The 22,120-nt window shown below is 39.1% G+C and overlaps 1 protein-coding gene across 8 annotated transcripts in view; it reads left to right on the forward strand.

The window, feature by feature from the left end:
* Nucleotides 1-22,120, forward strand: part of ESR1 (estrogen receptor 1) — a 408,809-nt gene that overhangs the window by 231,515 nt on the left and 155,174 nt on the right. For all 8 annotated transcript variants that reach the window (XM_070376878.1, XM_070376880.1, XM_070376883.1 and 5 more), the window contains one exon: nt 16,485-16,820. In XM_070376878.1, the coding sequence (XP_070232979.1) occupies nt 16,485-16,820 (336 nt within the window). The remainder of the gene's footprint in view (nt 1-16,484; nt 16,821-22,120) is intronic.

Consider the following 22,120-nt stretch of genomic DNA (forward strand, 5'->3'; position numbering starts at 1 on the left):
TACAATCTTCATTCTGATGCTCAACCCTTTATCCTTTATAAAAACTTTTAATTTGTGCTAACCATGGGCAAAAGGACTGGTGTTTAGAAATGATACAAGTGCAAATATGGACAAGGCCAGGGAACTGCCTAACTGTCCTCACAAAGTGTCAGGACTTCAAAGAATCACATGATGAAATGGACCTCGTTCTACAAGTTAGATTTATGATGGTTCTGTTAACCATGCTTGATGAATTATCCAAGTCTTCAGCTCTTTGTACAGATTTTTTTTTTTTTTAAGTTTGCACATGTATCTTATCTGGGTTTAAGAGTCTTTTGGCCAGCTTATTTTGGAATTTCTTCTACTATCCCAACTACTAAGTTTTTGCATTCTAACTGAGGACTTCATTCTTTTTCTCTCTCTTCTTCTATTCCCAGCTGTGAAAATCTAGGTTATGTAGGAAACCAATAGTTATGCCAGGTTGCTAAGTATCTTCCCATTGAAGGACAAGTATTCTGGAGAAGCATATATTTAGCATTTGATAGTTGATAAACAAGCTTGCTTAAGATATTTTCAATAGAATTTCAGCTCTGGCAATTGAAAGCAAAGGATACAGTTGATATTTGGTGAAGCAAACAGATGTGAACACACTTCCTGCATCGAGATGCATTAATTTTTTCCCCTGAAAAGTGGATAAGAGCTTGTGAGAGTAAATAATAGAATTCAAATCATATGGGGCAAAGTATTTTATATTCAGGAATAAATCACAGCAAAATAAATTTGTTACTTTGTTTGGATTGAATGCTGCTGCTGCTGTCACTTTAGTCATGTCCGACTGTGCGACCCCATAGACAGCAGCCCACCAGGCTCCCCTGTCCCTGGGATTCTCCAGGCAAGAACACTGGAGTGGGTTGCCATTTCCTTCTCCAATGCATGAAAGTGAAAAGTGCAAGTGAAGTTGCTCAGTCATGTCTGACTCTTTGTGACCCCATGGACTGCAGCCTACCAGGCTCCTCTGCCCAGGGGATTTTCCAGGCAAGAGTACTGGAGTGTGGATTGAATGAAGAGTTGCTAATACTGAAATACAGTCTAAGAAAAGGAAAATGGAGATTCTATAGAGGAGAGCCTGACCCGGGATGATGCTTCTACCCTCAGTGGAACGTTGTCTTCTTTGAAAGGCTTTGGTTCGGGTCAGTACATGAGACATTCATTGATCATTACCTAGGAAAGCTAGTTTATTTACAAGGCACAGAGTTAAGTCTGGTGGGAAATACAAAGAACTAGGTACAGTCCTTATCATTAAGAAGCTTTCAACTTGTGGCATGTTTCAGAGAGAGAGACTTCTGGCTTTGGGCAGTAAGCACCTCCTTTGGCTTAAGTATGGTGAGAAAGAATTGCTCCTGTTATACCAGTGATAAGAAATAAATATTTCCTTTTGCTATTGTTCAGTCACTAAGTTGTGTCCAATTCTTTATGACTTCATAGACTGCAGGACACCAAGATCCTCTGTCCTTCACTATCTCCTGGAATTTTTTCCAGTTCATGTCCTTTTGCTGAGCTCTCTATTAATGTGGTGGTAGAATTTTGTGATCCTTAAGGCTGCTGATAATTCTGTTGTCTCCTCCTCTAACATTAGTACTTGTTCAGATCAATATTTTAGGAAAGGACCCCAAGTGCTATCTGTTAGTTACCAGGTTAAGTAATAAATTCATCATTTAGGATATATTTGTTCAGTTCAATCACTCAGTCGAGTCTGACTCTTTGCAACCCCATGGATTGCAGCACACCAGGCTTCTCTGTCCATCATCAATTCCTGGAGTTTACTCAAACTCATGTCCATTGAGTCGGTGATGCCATCCAACCATCGCATCCTCTGTCGTCCCCTTCTCCTCCCACCTTCAATTGTTCCCAGCATCAGCGTCTTTTCAAATGAGTCAGTTCTTCGAATCAGGTGGCCAAAGTATTGGAGCTTCAGCATCAATCCTTCCAATGAATATTCAGGACTGATTTCCTTTAGGATAGACTGGTTGGATTTCCTTGCTGTCCAAGGGACTCTCAAGAGTCTTCTCCAACAGCACAGTTCAAAAGCATCAATTCTTTGGTGCTCAGCCTTCTTTATAGTCCAACTCTCACATCCATACATCACTACTGGAAAAACCATAGCTTTGACTATACAGACCTTTGTTGGCAAAGTAATGTCTCTGCTTTTGAATATGCTGTCTAGGTTGGTCATAACTTTCCTTCCAAGGAGCAAGCGTCTTTTAATTTCATGGCTGCAGTCAGCATCTGCAGTGATTTTGGAGCACAAGAAAATTAAGTCTGCCATTGTTAACATTGTTTCCCCATATATTTGCCATGAAGTGATGAATGTTGAGTTTTATGCCAACTTTTTCACTCTTCTCTTTCACCCTCATCAAGAGGCTCTTTAGTTCTTCACTTTCTGCTATAAGGGTGATGTCATCTGCATATCTGAGTTATTGATTGATATTTCTCCCAGCAATCTTGATTCCAGTTTGTGCTTCATCCATTCTGGCATTTCTCATGATGTGCTCTGCATTTAAGTGAAATAAGCAGGGTGACAATATATAGCCTTGATGGACTCCTTTTCCTATTTGGAACCAGTCTGTTGTTCCATGTCCAGTTCTAACTGTTGCTTCCTGACCTGCATACAGATTTCTCAAAAGGCAGGTCAGGTGGTCTGGTATTCCCATCTCTTTCAGAATTTTCCACAGTTTATTGTGATCCACACAGTCAAAGGCTTTGGCATAGTCAATAAAGCAGAAGTAGATGTTTTTCTGGAACTCTCTTGCTTTTACCATGATCCAGTGGATGTTGGCAATTTGATCTCTGGTTCCTCTGCCTTTTCTAAATCCAGCTTGAACATCTGGAAGTTCACAGTTCACGTACTGTTGAAGCCTGGCTTGGAGAATTTTGAGCATCACTTTGCTAGCTCAATTTTGAGCTCACTTTGTGAGGTGGTTTGAGCATTCTTTGGCATCCTTTCTTTGGGATTGGAATGAAAACTGATGTTTTCCGGTCCTGGAAACTGCTGAGTTTTCCAAATTTGCTGACATATTGAGTGCAGCACTTTCACAGCATCACATTTTAGGATTTGCAATAGCTCAACTGGAACTCTATCGCCTCCACTAGCTTTGTTCATAGTGATGCTTCCTAAGGCATCACCAGTCTATGCCCAACCAGTAATGCTGAAGAAGCTGAAGTTGAACAGTTCTATGAAGACCTATAAGACCTTCTAGAACTAACACCCTAAAAAGATGTCCTTTTCATTATAAGGGACTGGAATGCAAAAGTAGAAAGTCAAGAGATACCTAGAGTAACAGGCAAATTTGGCCTTGGAGTACAGATGAAGCAGGGCAAAGGCTAACAGAGTTTTGCCAAAAGAATGCATTGGTCATAGCAAATACTCTCTTTCAACAACACAATAGTAGACTCTACACATGGACATTACCAGATGGTGAATACTGAAATCAGATTGATTATATTCTTTGCAGCCAAAGATAGAGAAACTCTATACAGTCGGCAAAAACAAGACCAGGAGCTGAGCTATGGCTCAGATCATGAACTCCTTATTGCCAAATTCAGACTTAAATGGAAGGAAGTAGGGAAAACCATTAGACCATTCAGGTATGACCTAAGTTAAATCCCTTATGATTATACAGTGGAAGTGACAAATAGATTCAAGGGATTAGATCTGATAGAGTGCCTGATGAACTATGGATGGAGGTTCATGACATTGTATAGGAAGCAGTGATCAAGACCATCCCAAGAAAAAGAAATACAAAAAGGCAAAATGGTTGTCTGAGGAGGCCTTAAAATAGCTGAGAAAAGGAGATAAGTGAAAGGCAAAGGAGAAAAGGAAAGAAATATCCATTTGAATGCAGAGTTCCAAAGAATAGCAAGAAGAGATAACGATATATTTATTGAGCCCCTGGTTTGCCCAGCTCTGGGCTGTTTGGCGTATCAAAGATTTCCAATATTTTTAAGGTGATAGAGTTCACAAATGAGTTTATAGAAAGGAATAGACCCTTTTTAGCCTCAGGAAATATGATATGCACCCACTGGAGGATTTGTGAAATCACCAGTGAGGGTGAACTAGTTTGTTGATCCAATCGTAGGATTGTTGTAAGATGACTGTCCCACTGGCAAGCACTTCTTGTCCAAGAGAATGTAGTTGGGTGGTGGTGACTCAAGCGAGGCTGGGAAGACTTCCCCACGACCAAATTAAAGACAACGGGAACTCTACTTGTACCCAGCTCTGCACAGATCAGCATGAGACAGAGGACACCTATGGGGGAGGTGGGGAGACAAATTGTTTCTTTTTACAAGTTGAAGAAGGAAAACTGCAGGTCTGAGTAGCAGCCCTGCTAAGAAATGGGAGAAAAGCAAAGAGCTTCACAGGCTAAACTTTGGTGTCTTATTTATTCCTCTTGGCTACAGAATGCCTGCCAGCAGGAGACTCATCACTAAGATATTACAGGGAAATGAAGCCAGGCAAGAAAAATATGTATTGCTTTTCTCCTCACCCCATAAATTTTGTTATTAATAAATCAGATTCTTATAGAACAGCCTGCCACAGCTGTCTGTCTAGAAACAAGGTTTTATTAGCTGCATTTTTATTAAAATACACAGTAGTTTTATGGGTGAACGTTATGCTTTTAAGTCAAAATGGATGTCATTGAGAACACATGTGATCGGGACTTTCTCCATACACTTGGTTTTGTGGCTGGGATAAGGCAGCGTGATTTGACGTGCAACGAAACGTATGGCAACCTTGATTGACTTCCCTTTCTTGGCAGTCTCTGCCTAGACCTTTGGGAAAATTCCAAAACAGTGCAATTCTTATATGAGGGCTACCTCTCTGGTCACTCCAGCTTCCAAAAGGGACATTTTTAAATCAATTCTACAACATGTCAGAGCAGGAAAAATGCAATCCATTTTTCAGTTCAATTTCATCAAAGTAAATTTGATAAATTGTCAAATATCATCAAAGCCAGTTATGGTTTTCCAAGATGATTTGGTGAAGAGGGAGACATACTCTCTCCCCACTTGCTTTGCAGGAGGATTCCTTGTAAAAACAGTAGCATGTATGGGTTTTGTTTTCCAGATTGTAAATGTAAATACATGGTAATTGCAGAGAAGAATCACAGTGTACTTCTACCGTTGGTGTTTGTGAAGTGCTTTTCAGGCAGACAGCTCCAGCTTAACAGGGCAAAAACGTGTGTTGTTGTAAACTTCTGGGCACACACTCTGCAATGGAGCAGGCATGACCAGGCAGGGCTGACAGCATATTAATTAAGTTTTCTTCCATCGTAGAGCTGCAGCTGCTCCCTTCCGTCATTGCTGAGTCCTTACTGTCATAGCAGAGAAGAACCTCGCTCTATGGGACCTGGGAAGAAGGGTGAAGACTGGGATGGGGTAGCATGATTAACCACCATGGTGGGCTCTGATTACTCTTATGCAAATGAAATAATTAGAACAGGTACAAGTGGAGTCCTAGTTTAGAAGGAAAGGGGGGGAAATATGCTCTTTGCACCCACAGGAGGAAACACTGCTCATCTGTGCACAAGTTTACTCATCAAGGACAATTAACCCACAATAGTTAATCACCCCAAAGGAGCCTACTGTTAGTAGAACTTGCCAGTTTATTTGAATTTGGGTGCTGGCAGACAGCGCCTTGGGATACTGTGATTCCTCCTGAGTACTGCAGTTTGTTAAGTTGATAGGCCCCTGGTCTGGAAGAGAAGGACAAAATGAGTTGGTGCACAGCACTTGGGACAGTTGAGCTTAACTGGTGGTGGTGAGGGTAGTATAGTGGGAAAGTTGGAATTCACTACTTTCAAGGAAAACTGAACTAATTAACCAATCTTGTCTGAGTCATGTACATAACCCTCTCTCCGCTACTGACAGAGTTATCCCAAAGTTACATAAGATAATGAAAAAAAAACAATGTGCGGAGGAGACAGAAGAATCAAGTCATGAGCTTAGACTGATCCCTACTTACTTGTTTTATTTAGCAATTTATTTAAGACTTTTGTTACTTAAATCGATTATAGAAAGTAAGTTGCCTTAATAGAAAGACCTATTTTTAAAACTGCTATAATAAAATTGCAACAACTGATGGTGGCCAAGATGTTTTAGTATATCAAACTTGTGCTTTTAACATATTCAATGTGATTCTAGGTCATGCCAAGACTCATTTATGTATTCCACCAACACATCTATTGAAGTCTAGTGGATAATTATCTCTAATGACAGATACAGTCTCTGCCTTCATGTGGTTTGTAATTCAGTCATCATTGCTGCTTTGTTGTGAGGGTTATATGTCTTTAACAGGAGACTCTTAGAATTTTAACTTGTGCTAACACTGAACATAACTAACTCACTCTCTCTCTCTCTCATCTCTCTCTCTCTCTTTAGAGTGAAAGTGTAGTGGCCTGAAGTGACTTAGCATAGCATAGCATAGCATAGTGGCTCAGTCATGTCCAATTCTCTGCGACCTCATGGACTGTAGCCTGCCAGGCTCCTCTGTCTGTGGAATTCTCCAGGGAAGAATACTGGAGTGGGTTGCCCTTCCCTTCTCTAGGGCATCTTCCTAACCCAAGGATTGAACCTGGGCCTCCTGCATTGCAGGCAGACTGTTTACCATCTGAACCACCTGGGAAGCCCTATGTATATTTTAGAAACAGATAAAAACTACAACAGTGTTAAATTTATGTGCCCAATTACAAAGCTTATTCTGCATCCTGAAAACTTTTTAAGCAGCAAAGATATAATCTTTGTAGTTTTATTTATTTATTTATTTTTGGATATTCTGGAATTTATTCGTAAGCTAGGCAATAAGTTACTCTCATTAACACAGATTAACACAGATCAATACCACCATAGTTTTAATTTATAGGCCAGTGTATCTGACAGCCTTAAAATTTCCTATTGATCAGCTCCATGGTCTTCTGCATGTACAATGCTATCATGAATGCAGAATTATACTTTGACTCAAGCTCTTGGGTAAGATGATACAGCTGTCCTCCTTTAACATAGCAATCTGAATGGCAGTGACTCGTTATTCCAGACAATCAAGGGGAAGTATAAAATTAAATTTCATATGATATAAAAACTGTTCTTGCTCAGGGTTTTGCACTTGACTTTTAAAAACTAAACTTTCCACTTTAGATCAGTTGTAAATTTACAGAATGCCTGCAAAGATGGCACAGGGAGTGCTCAGATGCTCTACACCCCGTTTCCTCTTTGACTGAGGGCTTGTGTTACTGTACAGTACTTTTATCACCATGAAGAAACAACATGGATATTTTATCATTAGCTGAAGTCTGTAATTATTTAGATTTCCTAAGTGATTACCTAATACTTTTCATCTGTTCTGGGCTCCCATCAGGATACATTGTATTTCGTATTTGTGCTTTCTTAGGCTGTCCTTGGCTGTGACATGTTCTGAGACTTTGTTTTTGATTACCCTGCCCGTTTTGAGGATCACTGGTCAGATATTTTGTGGAATATCTCTCAATTTGGATTTGTCTGATGCTTTTCTCATGGTTAGACTGGGGTTAATGAGTTTTGGGGAGGGAGACCACAGATGTAAAATGCCATTGCCATCACATCATTTCAAGGGCACACACAATCAGTATGGGTTATCGCGGTTAATGTTGACACTGATCATCTGCCTCGAGACAGGATTTGTTGGCTTTCTATACTGTAAAGTTATTATTTTCTTCACCTTTTCCAAACATTTTGCTTTGGAAGGAAGTCCCTATCTACAGCTCATACTTAAAGAACGTGGGTTATGCCTTAAGGGTATAACTTAAAAAGAGAGTACTAACATTAGTGGAGTCATCTATTCTCCATTAATTTATTTATTCAATCATGTATTTATGTTAGTGTAGATTCATGGATGTTTATGCTTTGGGGTGTAATCCACCTCATTTATTTTGCTTCTCACGTTGTTCCAGCCTTGGCACTGGCAAGTTTATGAGTTAAAAAAAGTATTCTTTTGACATATACATCATTATGCAATTTTTTTTTTATTTTTGAGCAAGTTCTTCCTTCTCTGTCACTACAAGATGGTTCAGACTCATTTTGTATATTTCCTGCTCCAGACCTAGAATAAGCCATTTTTCCATGGAGACATGGTTCTCTTATTGGGAACCAAGATCTAGGCAATAGATGTACTTGCTGTTCCTGGGAATATTGTTATTTCTAGAGCCTCTAAGCTGACAGTGTATGGAGATATATGTTTTTATACTGCCCCATGTGTATACACCTATTTATAAATATTTTATTTATGTTTTTTATGCAGCTTAACATCTGTATCTATTAAGTTCACCATTGAATACACACTGATGTCTCCAACTCTAATGAATTGTAGCATGAATCATTCTAAACTTCTCTTACCTTCCACTTCTTACTCCAACAGTATGAAACCTGGCTCTCACCTTGTGCCATTCATTTACTTCATTAATTCCAATATGCCTAACAGTGGTTTCACAGTTGTTATAACATTTAAAGGTAAAAGGAGCTATACATAAATTCCATACTCTAGTTAGTAAAGTTATAACAATTAAGGAAATTTTTATGGCCCAGAATATAGTCTGCCTTGGTGAATATTCCACTGGAGCTTGAGAATAATGTGTATTCATTTGTTAGTTGGTGGAGTCTTCTATAAATATCTATTAGATCAAGTTGATTGATAGTCTTTTTGAGGTCAATTCCATTCATATTGATTTTCTGCATACTTAATCAGTTACTGACAAGGAGATAATGATGTTTCCAACTGTAACAGTAGATTTATCTGCTTTGCTTTTCAGCTCTAACCTTATTGCCTCCCTAAAGAAGTATCTTAAAAAATGGATATGATATATGAAACATATAATATATGTTTTAAACCTTAGATATCAGGCAGTGTGGGGCAGTGTTTCATGAGAAAGGGAAATAAATGAGATTAGTCCTGCTGCTGCTCCAGCTTCCTACCTAGAGAGAAATTCAAAGCCGTAGTCAGGGAGGGGGAACTCAGGTATAATCAAACACAGAAATTAAAACATGATGGTTATCCAATGAATGACAAAGGAAAGAAAAACTATAAGAAGGAAGGAGCTAGAGCCAGTAGGCTGGGGTAGGGTCCAAGATTGACTATGGAGGAAATGAGCTTTTACTTGGGATTTGGTGGCCAATGTAAGAGGAGTAGAAATTGCTCATGGTGGTGATATTGGAAAGTATTATAACAGTGGCATGGCCCAACCCTATTTCATTAAAAAAATAAAAAGTTTGTGGGGGGATTTGTAAAGAGAGCTTGGAAAAGCGCTTTAGGATTATTTGTGGAAATACATGAGTCAGTGTCATGTTTGGTTTTATTCTGTAGGTTAGTGGCTTTTTAAATTTAAAATACAACCAGTAAACTCCTTTAAAAATAAGTTATTTCTCAAATATACATATATGCTGTTGCTGTTGCTAAGTCGCTTCAGTCGTGTCCGACTCTGTGTGACCCCATAGACAGCAGCTCACCAGGCTCCCCCATCCCTGGGATTCTCCAGGCAAGAACACTGGAGTGGGTTGCCATTTCCTTCTCCAGTGCACGAAAATGAAAAGCGAAGTCGCTCAGTCGTGTCCGATTCTTCATGACCCCATGGACTGAAGCCTACCAGGCTCCTCTGCCCATGGGATTTTCCAGGCAAGAGTACTGGAGTGGGGTGCCATTGCCTTCTCGAATATATATATATATATATATATATATATATATATATACATACATACATATATATAAGCAACTGCTTTAGACTGATGGTGGGAGTGGGACAACCAGAAGCCCAACCACACTGCCTCTGATACCTGCTTAGAATTGCCAAGAGTTTTCAGAGAACAGTTAAACCACTCGAGGTTTTGAGAGCTTTCGATGGGCAATAAGAGGATATAGTATGTGTGTAAGGGAGATTAATTAACTTAAAGTTGATTTGATTGGAAGGGAGATTGAAGGTAGGCAAGGAGACAATTTAGAAGCTGCTGCATCAATCTAGGCAAAAAAGGAGAAAGGCGTGAACTAGGGTGGTGGCAGTGAAGACAGAGAGAAGGGGGGTAACAGAAGTCACCGTCCAGCTCAGTCAATGGAGGCAAAATGGGCTGCTTCCGTTGTTGGCATGCATCTTTGTAAGTCCCACAGTTGAGCAGTGGGAACCAAGGGAGTACCTGGGAGACTCTGATATCTCTCCCCATTGTTAGATATGTGAGGAAATACAGGTAGGGGTGATATGCTGGATACTAAAAGAGGAAGAGAAATAGCATTAAGCAGCTTTAAATGAACTAGGTAATTCATAGCCTCTATGTGTATCATCTTTTTGTCTTTTCATACTGTTCATGAGAGTTGGTGATGGACAGGTAAGCCTGGTCTGTTGCAGTCCATGGGATTGAAAAGAGTCAGACATGACTAAGTGACTGAACTGAACTGAAGTGTATCATTGATGGTGATATATCAATGATACACTTAGAGGCTATGATAATAATAATCTGTAATTGCATAATTCACCTGGGTTGAAATCTCTGTGATGCCCTTGGTATGACTTTGGGGCATGATAGTTACTGTAAATGTCTTTCTTCTGTTAAGTGGGGACTCTAACAGTGCCTACTTTACAGGCTTCATTCCTAGTATTTGAAAGGAAAGCATTCAAATTGATGCAGGGGAGTTTCTCTGGCTGAAGTTTCATTAGTTATTAACATTATTTAATTCTTAACTAATCACCACTTCTGTTTTCTTCAACATGTTGAGTTAGAAAGCTTTTAGCGTGTTTCTCTGTCTGGCTTTTTAATACCTCATGAATAATGTGAAATTATTGAGAAACAAAAGAAAGGTGATTATGCAAATGCTTGAAATATTTAATAATACATTAAAGTAGTCTTGGGAAATTGGAGAAATAGCTTTACTGAAGTTATAGTAGCTTTTTGTAGAGGCAGAAGGTATTAAGGAGAAAAAAGATCATTTCAGGAAAAGAAAATTTAAAAAGCAGAATGCATTAGAAGCAAATGACCTAATAAATTCAATTAAGTAATGAATATTCAGATAGCATTCATTTTCCTGAGATATAATGGCCAAGCCAAAGAGTTTAAAGAATGAAAAAAAAAAGGGTGATTGAGTAAACTCTAAAGTATTAGAAGTAAGCCTTTCAAAACTCCTAGTTAGACACATTAGGACAGACATTTTTATTTTAGGGCCAGGGCGTAATTGTTTAAGCAGTGAATATGTCTTCAGACCTTTTCTCCCTGCCAGGACTTTACCCCTACACTGCCTTATGATGAACTTCCCCAAGCCCGGGCAGTCTTAAAATCCTTAGGGATCTTAAAGAGTGCCCTGGGCCTCATCTTTCTCCCTTTCATTCCAATAATCTGTGCTTATTAGTTTAATAAATTCTCTTCAATTAATGCTTCTTTGTGGATTAGAATCACTCAAATTCACATTAAGTACTGCTATGTGAAAGTTTTATACTTGGCTTTGAAATCCTTAACAACAGTGCAACAAAGATATTAAAGAAAGGCTTAACCCAAGGGCATGCAGTTCAAAGTGGTGGCATTTCACATGTATGGTGGGCTTGCTGGACAAGAGAGTTTGTATCTCAAGCCTGAAGGTAATCCTTGAATTTTGCAAGTTAAAAATTTTTTTAAAGGAATGTAAAGAAATTTGCTGTGATATAACTCTTGTCTAATCAGTGACACAACTTGAGATCTAATAATGTTTGTCCACTAGCAAATCTGTTAACATGACATCTGTATTGCATTGCTAAATATTTTGTTCAGTCATTCTGGGAAGTGACATTTTGGGCTGCTGAATACATCTGCTTATATGGTGCTACAAGCCAAAGTGCTATCTGTTACAAATAAACATCTCAACTGTTAAGGAGTTTGTTTAATATTTGCACGATCTAAGCTAGTTGGTTTTTTTCCTCTCTGCTTTGTGAACTTTTTAAAAAATACCAAAATGGTTGAAATAACTTAGACAAGGGAAATGAGCTTAAGTAAAATACTTATTAATCTATGTTGTCTGGAAAAATCCTTGGTAGGGAACATAGAACGAGTTTTTTAACTTTATTTGGATTTCAGTTATGCATGCCACGCATATACCCTGTCGCTATATGTAATTAGGAACTGGCTGTATATTCCATTGTGACACAGGTTGTAATTATTGGTTGTGATCTGCAATTCTCATTTAACCTAGGTTAAAATAGAGCTGGAAATTTGTCCATTTTTCACCTATTGCACTCAATTCCAGTTTGAGATTTTTTAAACTACTGTAAATATGCATTATTGTCACTGGCGTGTCACAGCTAATATGACCATTACTGCTTCCAAGTAGACACGGTGGCTTTCCTCTTTGACTTGCGCCCTGGGATCCGATCTTTGTAGTCAGGCACACAATATGTACAGCTTCCTAATTTTGCTCTGTTTGTACATCTTATAGAGCCTTTGACATTTGAAAAATATAGAGCATCTAGGGGTAAATTTAAGAAAATATTTGTCAATGCTAACTGAATCTACCTTACCATATTTGACTCTCTGATAATTTTATAAATATTCAGCTCTCATCTCCACCTCTCCAGTTGTGTTTAATTGTTCTGCATACCAAGTCTGTGGTCATTTTTGACTTGTGTTCAACAATGTGAATCAAATATTTGAGACTCAAAGAGGTGTGGTGGTTCAGCTCACTGCTGTAATAGTGCTATACCTAAACCATCTGAAGAGTCTGCTTCTAAATTTCTCCAAGAAAGGAAATCTCATGTATTGGCCCAAATGTAACATTGTCTCCTAAAGATACCTTCTTTGTCTCCTCTTCTTAGCTTCACTTCCTCTCTTCCATTGCGTTTTGGGCAGTTCATTCATTCATTCCACAAATAATAGAACTTTTGATTCATGTCTTTCTCCCTCCAAGCCAAAAACTTCATGGAGGATAACATAATCTGTCTTCGTTTAGCATTGCATCATCTGTGAATATACATTGTTAGTATTGAACAAATGTTCACAAAATGAATACTTTAATAAGCAATTTCTAATAACTGTCACTTTTAGAAGCTAAATTGAGTTTAAAATTATTCTAGAAAACAGATTCGTCTGTAGTATGACTGCTGGGACCTTTTAAAGTGTGGGGAATACTGTGTTTTGTTTTCCTTAATTTACCTTGTGTCTATTTGTCTTTATCTTGGAAATATTTTAAAATGAAGATAAATTGCAATGATAACAGAAAGCATCAACTTCATTTTTAAAAAGTAAAATGCATGTGTATAGTCATAACTTGATTACTTAAGTAACTTTGTTTCGTCTTAGCGTGAACAAAATCACCTTTAATTATTTCTTCTTTGTTCAGATCACTTGCCTTTATCTTTCCATGTAGATCTGATATTAAAAGATTGTATTGTTTACATCTGTTTACATTCTCTATCTGTTTACATTCTCTCTCTCTTTCTAAAGTTATAGAGAGGAAGTCAAAGAGTATTTGAGTTATACGCATACACTGCCTAATATTGAAGAACAAAGCATTTTTTCACCCTAGTTGCCACCCAAAGTAGGTAAATAACAATGAGCATCATCCTCTCAAAAGTCTGACCTCAAAGTTTCTAAGAAATATGAATCTCTAGGAATTCTTTGCTTTTGATCTTCCTTTCCTGTTTTTCATCCAAGGCCACTGGTCTTACATTCTAACAGGGAAATCGTGGAGTCCTACACTCTCAGGAGAGAAAGTGCATTGAAAGTCATGTAGTACAAATACTGGGTAACTGAATGCCTTTGGTAACACCCTGTAAAGTCTTCATCTAGCCTATTCTTGGAAACCTCCAGTGATTCAGCACATCCTTTCCTGTGGCAGCAGATTCTATCTTTGTTGTCAGCGTTGAGTCTTTGTAGTGATCTCTGGCTTCTCATGATTTCCACATATTTCTTCTATTTTACTCTTTGGACTCGTAAAAAGCAAGTTGAACCCATCTCTCTTAGTCAGTTTAGGGTGCCGGAATAGAAATATCACAGACTTCATGGCTTAAACAGCAGACATTTCTCACAGTTCTGGAGCTCGGGAACTCCAAGCTTGCCAGCAGGTCTGGTGTCTGATGAGTGCCTGCATTCTGGCTTGTAGACAGCTGTCTTCTCATACCCTTACAGGGTGGAGAGAGCAAGTTGGAACCCTGGCCTCTATATATAAGGACACTAATCCCATTCGTAAAGGCTCTACCCTCGTGACCTAATGACCTCCCAAAGGCTCATACCTTTGGGATGGTATTCAAAGTGTGAAAACCATCACACTGGGGATTAGATGTCAACATATGGATTTGGAGGGGAAACAGACATTCAGACCACAATGCCATTTTATAAGGTACAGCCCATGTGAAGGTGACACTCATGTTTCCTCTAAGTCTTTTTTTCTCTTTGGCTAACCCCTCTTGGTTCCTCAGTGGTTCTCTGTGTGACCTGATTTCGCATCGTCTCAGCATCCTCGTTACTCTGAATGGGTTTGTTTTGCTTGTCTCTGCAGCATCCAGCACTGCGTGATAGTCTAGGTGCGCTCTGATGCGCTGAGAGTAGGCTGTGTTTTGCTTCCTTAATTCAGATATTATACTCACATTAGCACATCTAGTGATGAAAAGAATTGACCAAGGACAGCAACTGGCCAAATGCAATGATTACTCTCACTTGACCTATTTTATTTCTTTTTTGTTTTGTTTGTTTAGTCACTAAGTGATGTCTGACTCTTTTGCAACCCCATGGACTGTAGCCCTCCAAGCTCCTCTGTCCATGGGATTTCCCAGGCAAGAATACTGGAGTGGGTTGCCATTTCCTTCACCAGGGGATCTTCCTGATCCAGAGACTGAACCCATGTCTCCTGCATTGGCAGGTGGATTCTTTACCACTGAGCCACCAGGGAAGCCCATTTTACTTGTAGATGTTCTTAAATTTGTCAATTGTGTGGGATACAATTTTGAAACTCTGGTAACTGGGGAAAAAACACAAACTTCATTTAGAAGCTTGGATCTTGGATCATACTTAATAGAGAATGGTCTTGGACCAGTTCATGAATCTTTCTAAAGGAGCAGTTTTCTGACATTTACCTTACAAGGTTATTGTGAGGACTAAATTAGTTGTAAAATGCATACATGTAAAGTGTATTTAAAGTGTTTAAGCACATGGTGAGTGATCAGTGTATGTTAGTGATAATAATCTTTTATGATTGTTACTTATTCCAAGAGTTCTGAGAAATGCTTATTTTGATACTGAACAAATAAGGAAGGGTCTGTGGCATCATTATATTTTTAATATCATGTAACATATCTAATCTAGATCTACAAGAATAAAAGCTATGCATAAAAACTCACCAGTGAACATTTGTCCAAACTCCTTGACAGAACAAAATAGAGCAAAATTCTGACATTAGTTATTCATTTGTTTTGGAATCAGAGGACAGGTGATCTGTTACAAAGAATTTTACTTCTCATGTCTTAAATATTAAAAATAATTGTGTTAGATTTTTACCAAAATAATTATTTCTTTTATACAAATCTAAGAAATGTTGCTTTCTGGTCTATTTTGGAGAGATTAAGAGTTTTTGAAAATATGGACCCTTGTGTTCACTTTTGTCCTTTAAAATATTTGTTTCTGCTGATGCATTTTAGTACTACAGCCTGGTGTTTTCTAGGTTAAGATGCTGAACCAAGACTCAAAGAATCTCTGGAGTCTCTCTCCTTTAATTAGTTAGAGGGAACCACAGCTGGTAAATCTTTGGGGGAAGACTATTTTCAACTCTTTTAAAACTTTAATATTAGGAAAATAGAAAGACATTTGTGACATCTTAGAACCTAGTCAACAAGTTGAGGCTCTTGGGTTGATTACTCAGGTGATGAGGTACAGCTTAGTAGCAGTAAAAGACTGACTCAATAAAAGACTGACTCTGTGGAGGCTTGAGACTGTCAGATACATTTTGGATAAATCATTCCTCTTTAGTGTCTTCCATTAAGAGGTCTACTTGGGTGATAAGGACATTTATTAAATATTTTATAAAGATGCTTTTTAAATTTGCTGTTGAAAGAATATTCATAGCAGGAGCAATCTTTAATATGTCATATTTCAAGAGTAGCTAATTAATATGTTGTCTTTTTTTATAGCATCTGTTACACACACACACACACACATCCCACAATGGTTTGTAAGAGCAGCTTGTACTGGCTCACAAAAGCCTATTGTTAAATTTGTAGGAGTTTTGTACACTGCTTGATCTCAGACAAGAAGCTTGAAATTTGCCATGGTGGGAGTCGTTACACCATGGAAATTGGTGAATGCTACAAATCAAAGCCTTTTTTTCCCTCTCGTGGACAGCTGGTTGTTAAACACTTAGAAGCACAACTGTGTCCCAAACTATTTCCTTAAATAAAATAAAAGGCTGTTAGCATTAAAAATGGTTTTCATGTGAAAGTTTATATGAGCAAAAGAATAAGCTATTTTTGTGTGTGTGTTCTCAGGGATACGGAAAGACCGAAGAGGAGGGAGAATGTTGAAGCACAAGCGCCAGAGAGATGATGGGGAGGGCAGGAACGAAGCGGTGCCCTCCGGAGACATGAGAGCTGCCAACCTTTGGCCAAGCCCCATCATGATTAAACACACTAAGAAGAACAGCCCGGTGTTGTCCCTGACAGCTGACCAGATGATCAGTGCCTTGCTGGAGGCTGAGCCCCCCATAATCTATTCTGAGTATGACCCTACCAGACCTTTCAGTGAGGCTTCAATGATGGGCTTGCTGACCAACCTTGCAGACAGGGAGCTGGTACACATGATCAACTGGGCAAAGAGGGTGCCAGGTAAGAAGACCAAGCTTGACTTTTATTTTGAAGAGCCATTCACTATTCATGAACAGGTTGCCATACGTACCATGGGAGAGATAGTGGGACACAATAGCTTGTTATCTAGTTGATTTCAAGGTTATATCAGAACTGATTAATTTTCAGTAACTATACACTCTTAATTCTCCTGGAAATTAGGAAATAGTGTTTTGAAATAAAAATCTAGATGATTAAAGTCTTTAATCTGACATTATTTTTTTAACCCATCAATATTCACCCCACAAATCTGGGGTGAACACTACGTAATAAATGCATTTAATATTATATGTTCACTGTGGCAGAAAATTTTAACACTAAATGATCTATGTCATATAAAATTTAAATGTTGAGGACTTTTGTTCAAAACACCTAAATTGTGAATCATCAATTTTGCTTTACAAGATTTTATTTTCAGGTATTTATGAGCTAAAGAAATAATAAGTTTTTTTTTTTTTTTTTTACTGAATGCCAAATATTCATTTAACCATCTATTAACATTTTAGGAACAAGGTAATGCAATAGAAAAATCAATTAGGTTCTCATCCCTGAGGGGAGCTTGTGGAAAGATAACAGTGGGTGAAGTTATACTTGATTCTTCAGCTGATATTTTCAGAACTAGTGTTCTTATAAAACATGACTGTTGCTCTATGTTCAGGCGGAAGAACTCTAGTTATTATGGAAACAAGACTAAAAATGACCTCCTCCATACCCCATAATATCCATTCAGGAGCTAACATAGATGAATCAAGGCAAGAGGAAGTTAAATCTTCTTTTCTGGGCATATAGATCAAACAAGTAATGAATTTAGATAGTGACTATCTTGTGAGTTTTCTTTTAGTTCAGTTCAGTTCAGTTCAGTCACTCAGTCGTGTCCGACTCTTTGCGACCCCATGAATCACAGCACGCCAGGCCTCCATGTCCATCACCAACTCCCAGAGTTCACTCAAACTCATGTTCATCGAGTTGGTGATGCCATCCAGCCATCTCATCCTCTGTCATCCCCTTCTCTTCCTGCCCCCAATCCCTCCCAGCATCAGGGTCTTTTCTAATGAGTCAACTCTTTGCATGAGGTGGCCAAAGTATTGGAGTTTCAGCCTCAGCATCAGTCCTTCCAATGAACACCCAGGACTGGTCTCCTTTAGGATGGACTGGTTTCTTTTAGTACATGAACTTATTATCTATGAAGCATGTTTTTTTTTTTATTAAACAAAATAAATGAGTTTTGTACTTACATTTTAGAGATTATAGGCCAAGTGAATATATATCTGGCCTTAGATTTGCATTTATTAACATGTAAGCATCTCATCCTTTGAATAAGGAGCCAGCAATGTTGTGATCCAAACTGGATAGAAGGCATCTATTTACGTGGCAGAGGTTGGGTTACATGGAAACATGGGGATTCACAGGCATATTTAGATTTTGAGTCAGTCCAACTGGCAAATAAAGACTCCCAGCCATGTTTGGAATTAAGAGTTTTAATGAGCACTTCTCTACCTTAATATTTCTTTGTGAGGCAGATCCATAAAGTAAATATTGGAATTTAAATGTAATGTGGTTATTGGTTTTCTCTTTATATTTATTATTGCTTTCATTTTGTAGAAAGGTACTTCAGGAAAAGAACACAGACAAACAACTAATGGTCATATCCCTGAGAGCCAACTCTGAGTTGCTCTTAAGTTTTATTGTTGTATATAAGCCTGTAGTTTTGCTAATGAGTTTTGGTAATGTTAGTTACAGAGCACTGCTGAAGTCAAATATATATCTTTCATACTTAGCAGTAGATTTCCATCTTGACATTTTTATAAATTTAAAAATTTGAAGGACACTTGAAACAATGGGTTCAGTTCAGTTCAGTCACTCAGTCTTTGCGACCCCATGAAGCGCAGCATGCCAGGCCTCCCTGTCCATCACCAACTCCCGGAGTTCACTCAGACTCACATCCATCGAGTCATTGATGCCATCCAGCCATCTCATCCTCTGTCGTCCCCTTCTCCTCCTGTCCCCAATCACTCCAAGCATCAGAGTCTTTTCCAATGAGTCAACTCTTCGCATGAGGTGGCCAAAATCCTGGAGTTTCAGCTTTAGCATCATTCCTTCCAAAGAACACCCAGGGCTGATCTCCTTCAGAATGGACTGGTTGGATCTCCTTGCAGTCCAAGTGACTCTCAAGAGTCTTCTCCAACACCACAAAAAGTTCAAAAGCATCAATTCTTCAGCAATCAACTTTCTTCACAATCCAACTCTCACATCCATACATGACTACTGGAAAAACCGTAGCCTTGACTAGATGGACCTTTGTTGGCAAAGTAATGTCTCTGCTTTGTAATATGTTATCTAGGTTGGTCATAACTTTCCTTCTAAGGAGTAAGCGTCTTTTAATTTCATGGCTGCAATCACCATCTGCAGTGATTTTGGAGCCCAAAAAAATAAAGTCTGACAATGTTTTCCCATCTATTTCCCATGAAGTGATGGGACCAGATGCCATGATCTTCGTTTTCTGAAAGTTGACTTTTAAGCCAACTTTTTCACTCTCCTCTTTCACTTTCATCAAGAGATTTTTAGTTCCTCTTCACTTTCTTCCATAAGGGTGGTATCATCTGCATATCTGAGGTGATTGATATTTCTCCTGGCAATCTTGATTCCAGCTTGTGCTTCTTCCAGTCCAGTGTTTCTCATGATGTACTCTGCATAGAAGTTAAATAAGCAGGGTGACAATATACAGCCTTGACAGACTCCTTTTCCTATTTGGAACTAGTCTGTTGTTCCATGTCCAGTTCTAACTGTTGCTTCCTGACCTGCATATAGGTTTCTCAAGAGGCAGGTGGTCTGGTATTCCCATCTCTTTCAGTATTTTCCAGTTTATTGTGATCCACATAGTCAAAGGCTTTGGCATAGTCAAGAAAGCAGAAATAGATGTTTTTCTGGAACTCTCTTGCTTTTTCGATGATTCAGTGGATGTTGGCAATTTGATCTCTGGCTCCTCTGCCTTTTCTAAAACCAGCCTGAACATCAGGAAGTTCATGGTTCACGTATTGTTGAAGCCTGGCTTGGAGAATTTTGAGCATTACTTTACTAGCGTGTGAGATGAGTGCAATTGTGCGGTAGTTTGAGCATTCTTTGGCATTGCCTTTCTTTGGGATTGGAATGAAAACTGACCTTTTCCAGTCCTGTGGCCACTGCTGAGTTTTCCAAATTTGCTGGCATATTGAGTGCAGCACTTTCATAGCATCATCTTTCAGGATTTGAAAGAACTCAACTGGAATTCCATCACCTCCACTAGCTTTGTTCATAGTGACCCTTTCTAAGGCCCACTCAACTTCACATTCCAGGAAGTCTGGCTCTAGGTGAGTGATCACACCATCGTGATTATCTGGGTCATGAAGATCTTTTTTGTACAGTTCTTCTGTGTATTCCTGCTGCCTCTTCTTAATATCTTCTGCTTCTGTTGGGTCCATACCATTTCTGTCCTTTATCGAGCCCATCTTTGCATGAAATGTTCCCTTGGTATCTCTAATTTTCTTGAAGAGATCTCTAGTCTTTCCCATTCTGTTGTTTTCCTCTATTTCTTTGCATTGATCACTGAGAAAGGCTTTCTTATCTCTTCTTGCTATTCTTTGGAACTCTGCATTCAGATGCTTATATCTTTCCTTTTCTTCTTTGCTTTTTTGCTTCTCTTCTTTTCACAGCTATTTATATGCCCTCCCCAGACAGCCATTTTGCTTTTTTGCATTTCTTTTCCATGGGGATGGTCTTGATCCCTGTCTCCTGTACAATGTCACGAACCTCATTCCATAGTTCATCAGGCACTCTATCTATCAGATCTAGGCCCTTAAATCTATTTCTCACTTCCACTGTATAATCATAAGGGATTTGATTTAGGTCATACCTGAATGGTCTAGTGGTTTTCCCTACTTTCTTCACTTTAAGTCTGAATTTGGCAATAAGGAGTTCATGATCTGAGCCACAGTCAGCTCCAGGTCTTCTTTTTGTTGACTGTATAGAGCTTCTCCATCTTTGACTGCAAAGAAGATAATCAATCTGATTTCGGTGTTGACCGTCTGGTGATGTCCGTGTGTAGAGTCTTCTCTTGTGTTGTTGGAAGAGGGTGTTGGCTATGACCAGTGCATTTTCTTGGCAAAACTCTATTAGTCTTTGCCCTGCTTTATTCCGTATTCCAAGACCAAATTTGCCTGTTACTCCAGTGTTTCTTCGGAGAAGGCAATGGCACCCCACTCCAGTACTCTTGCCTGGAAAATCCATGGACGGAGGAGCCTGGTAGGCTCCAGTCCATGGGGTTGCTAAGAGTTGGGAACAACTAAGCAACTTCACTTTGACTTTTCACTTTCATGCTTTGGAGAAGGAAATGGCAAACCACTCCAGTGTTCTTGCCTGGAGAATCCCAGGGACGGTCGAGCCTGATGGGCTGCCATCTATGGGGTCGCACAGAGTTGGACACGCCTGAAGTGACTTAGCAGCAGCCAGGTGTTTCTTGACTTCCTACTTTTGCATTCCAGTCCCCTATAATGAAAAGGACATCTTTTTTGGGTATTAGTTCTAAAATGTCTTGTAGGTCTTTATAGAACCGTTCAACTTGAGCTTCTTCAGCGTTACTGATTGGGGCATAGTCTTGGATTACTGTGATATTGAATGGTTTGCCTTGGAAACGAACAGAGATCATTCTGTCATTTTTGAGATTGCATCCAAGTACTGCATTTTGGACTCTTTTGTTGACCATGATGGCTACTCCATTTCTTCTAAGGGATTCCTGCCCGCAGTAGTAGATATAATGGTCATCTGAGTTAAATTCACCCATTCCAGTCCATTTTAGTTCACTGATTCCTAGAATGCCGACATTCACTCTTGCCATCTCTTGTTTAACCACTCCCAATTTGCCTTGATTCATGGACCTGACATTCCAGGTTCCTATGCAATATTGCTCTTTACAGCATTGGACCTTGCTTCTGTCACCAGTCACATCCTCTACTGGGTATTGTTTTTGCTTTGGCTCCATCCCTTCATTCTTTCTGGGGTTATTTCTCCACTGATCTCCAGTAGCATATTGGGCCCCTACTGACTTGGGGAGTTCCTCTTTCAGTATCCTATCATTTTGCCTTTTCATACTGTTCATGGGGTTCTCAAGGCAAGAATACTGAAGTGGTTTGCCATTCCCTTCTCCATTGGACCACATTCTGTCAGAAGGATGTGTTCCAGAAACAATGGGAATTAAAATTCAAATACAAAACCAGTGGGAGAAGGGCATGGTAACTCACACCAGTATT

Source organism: Bos mutus, chromosome 9 (assembly GCF_027580195.1).
Source record: "Bos mutus isolate GX-2022 chromosome 9, NWIPB_WYAK_1.1, whole genome shotgun sequence".
Classification (NCBI taxonomy): domain Eukaryota; kingdom Metazoa; phylum Chordata; class Mammalia; order Artiodactyla; family Bovidae; genus Bos; species Bos mutus.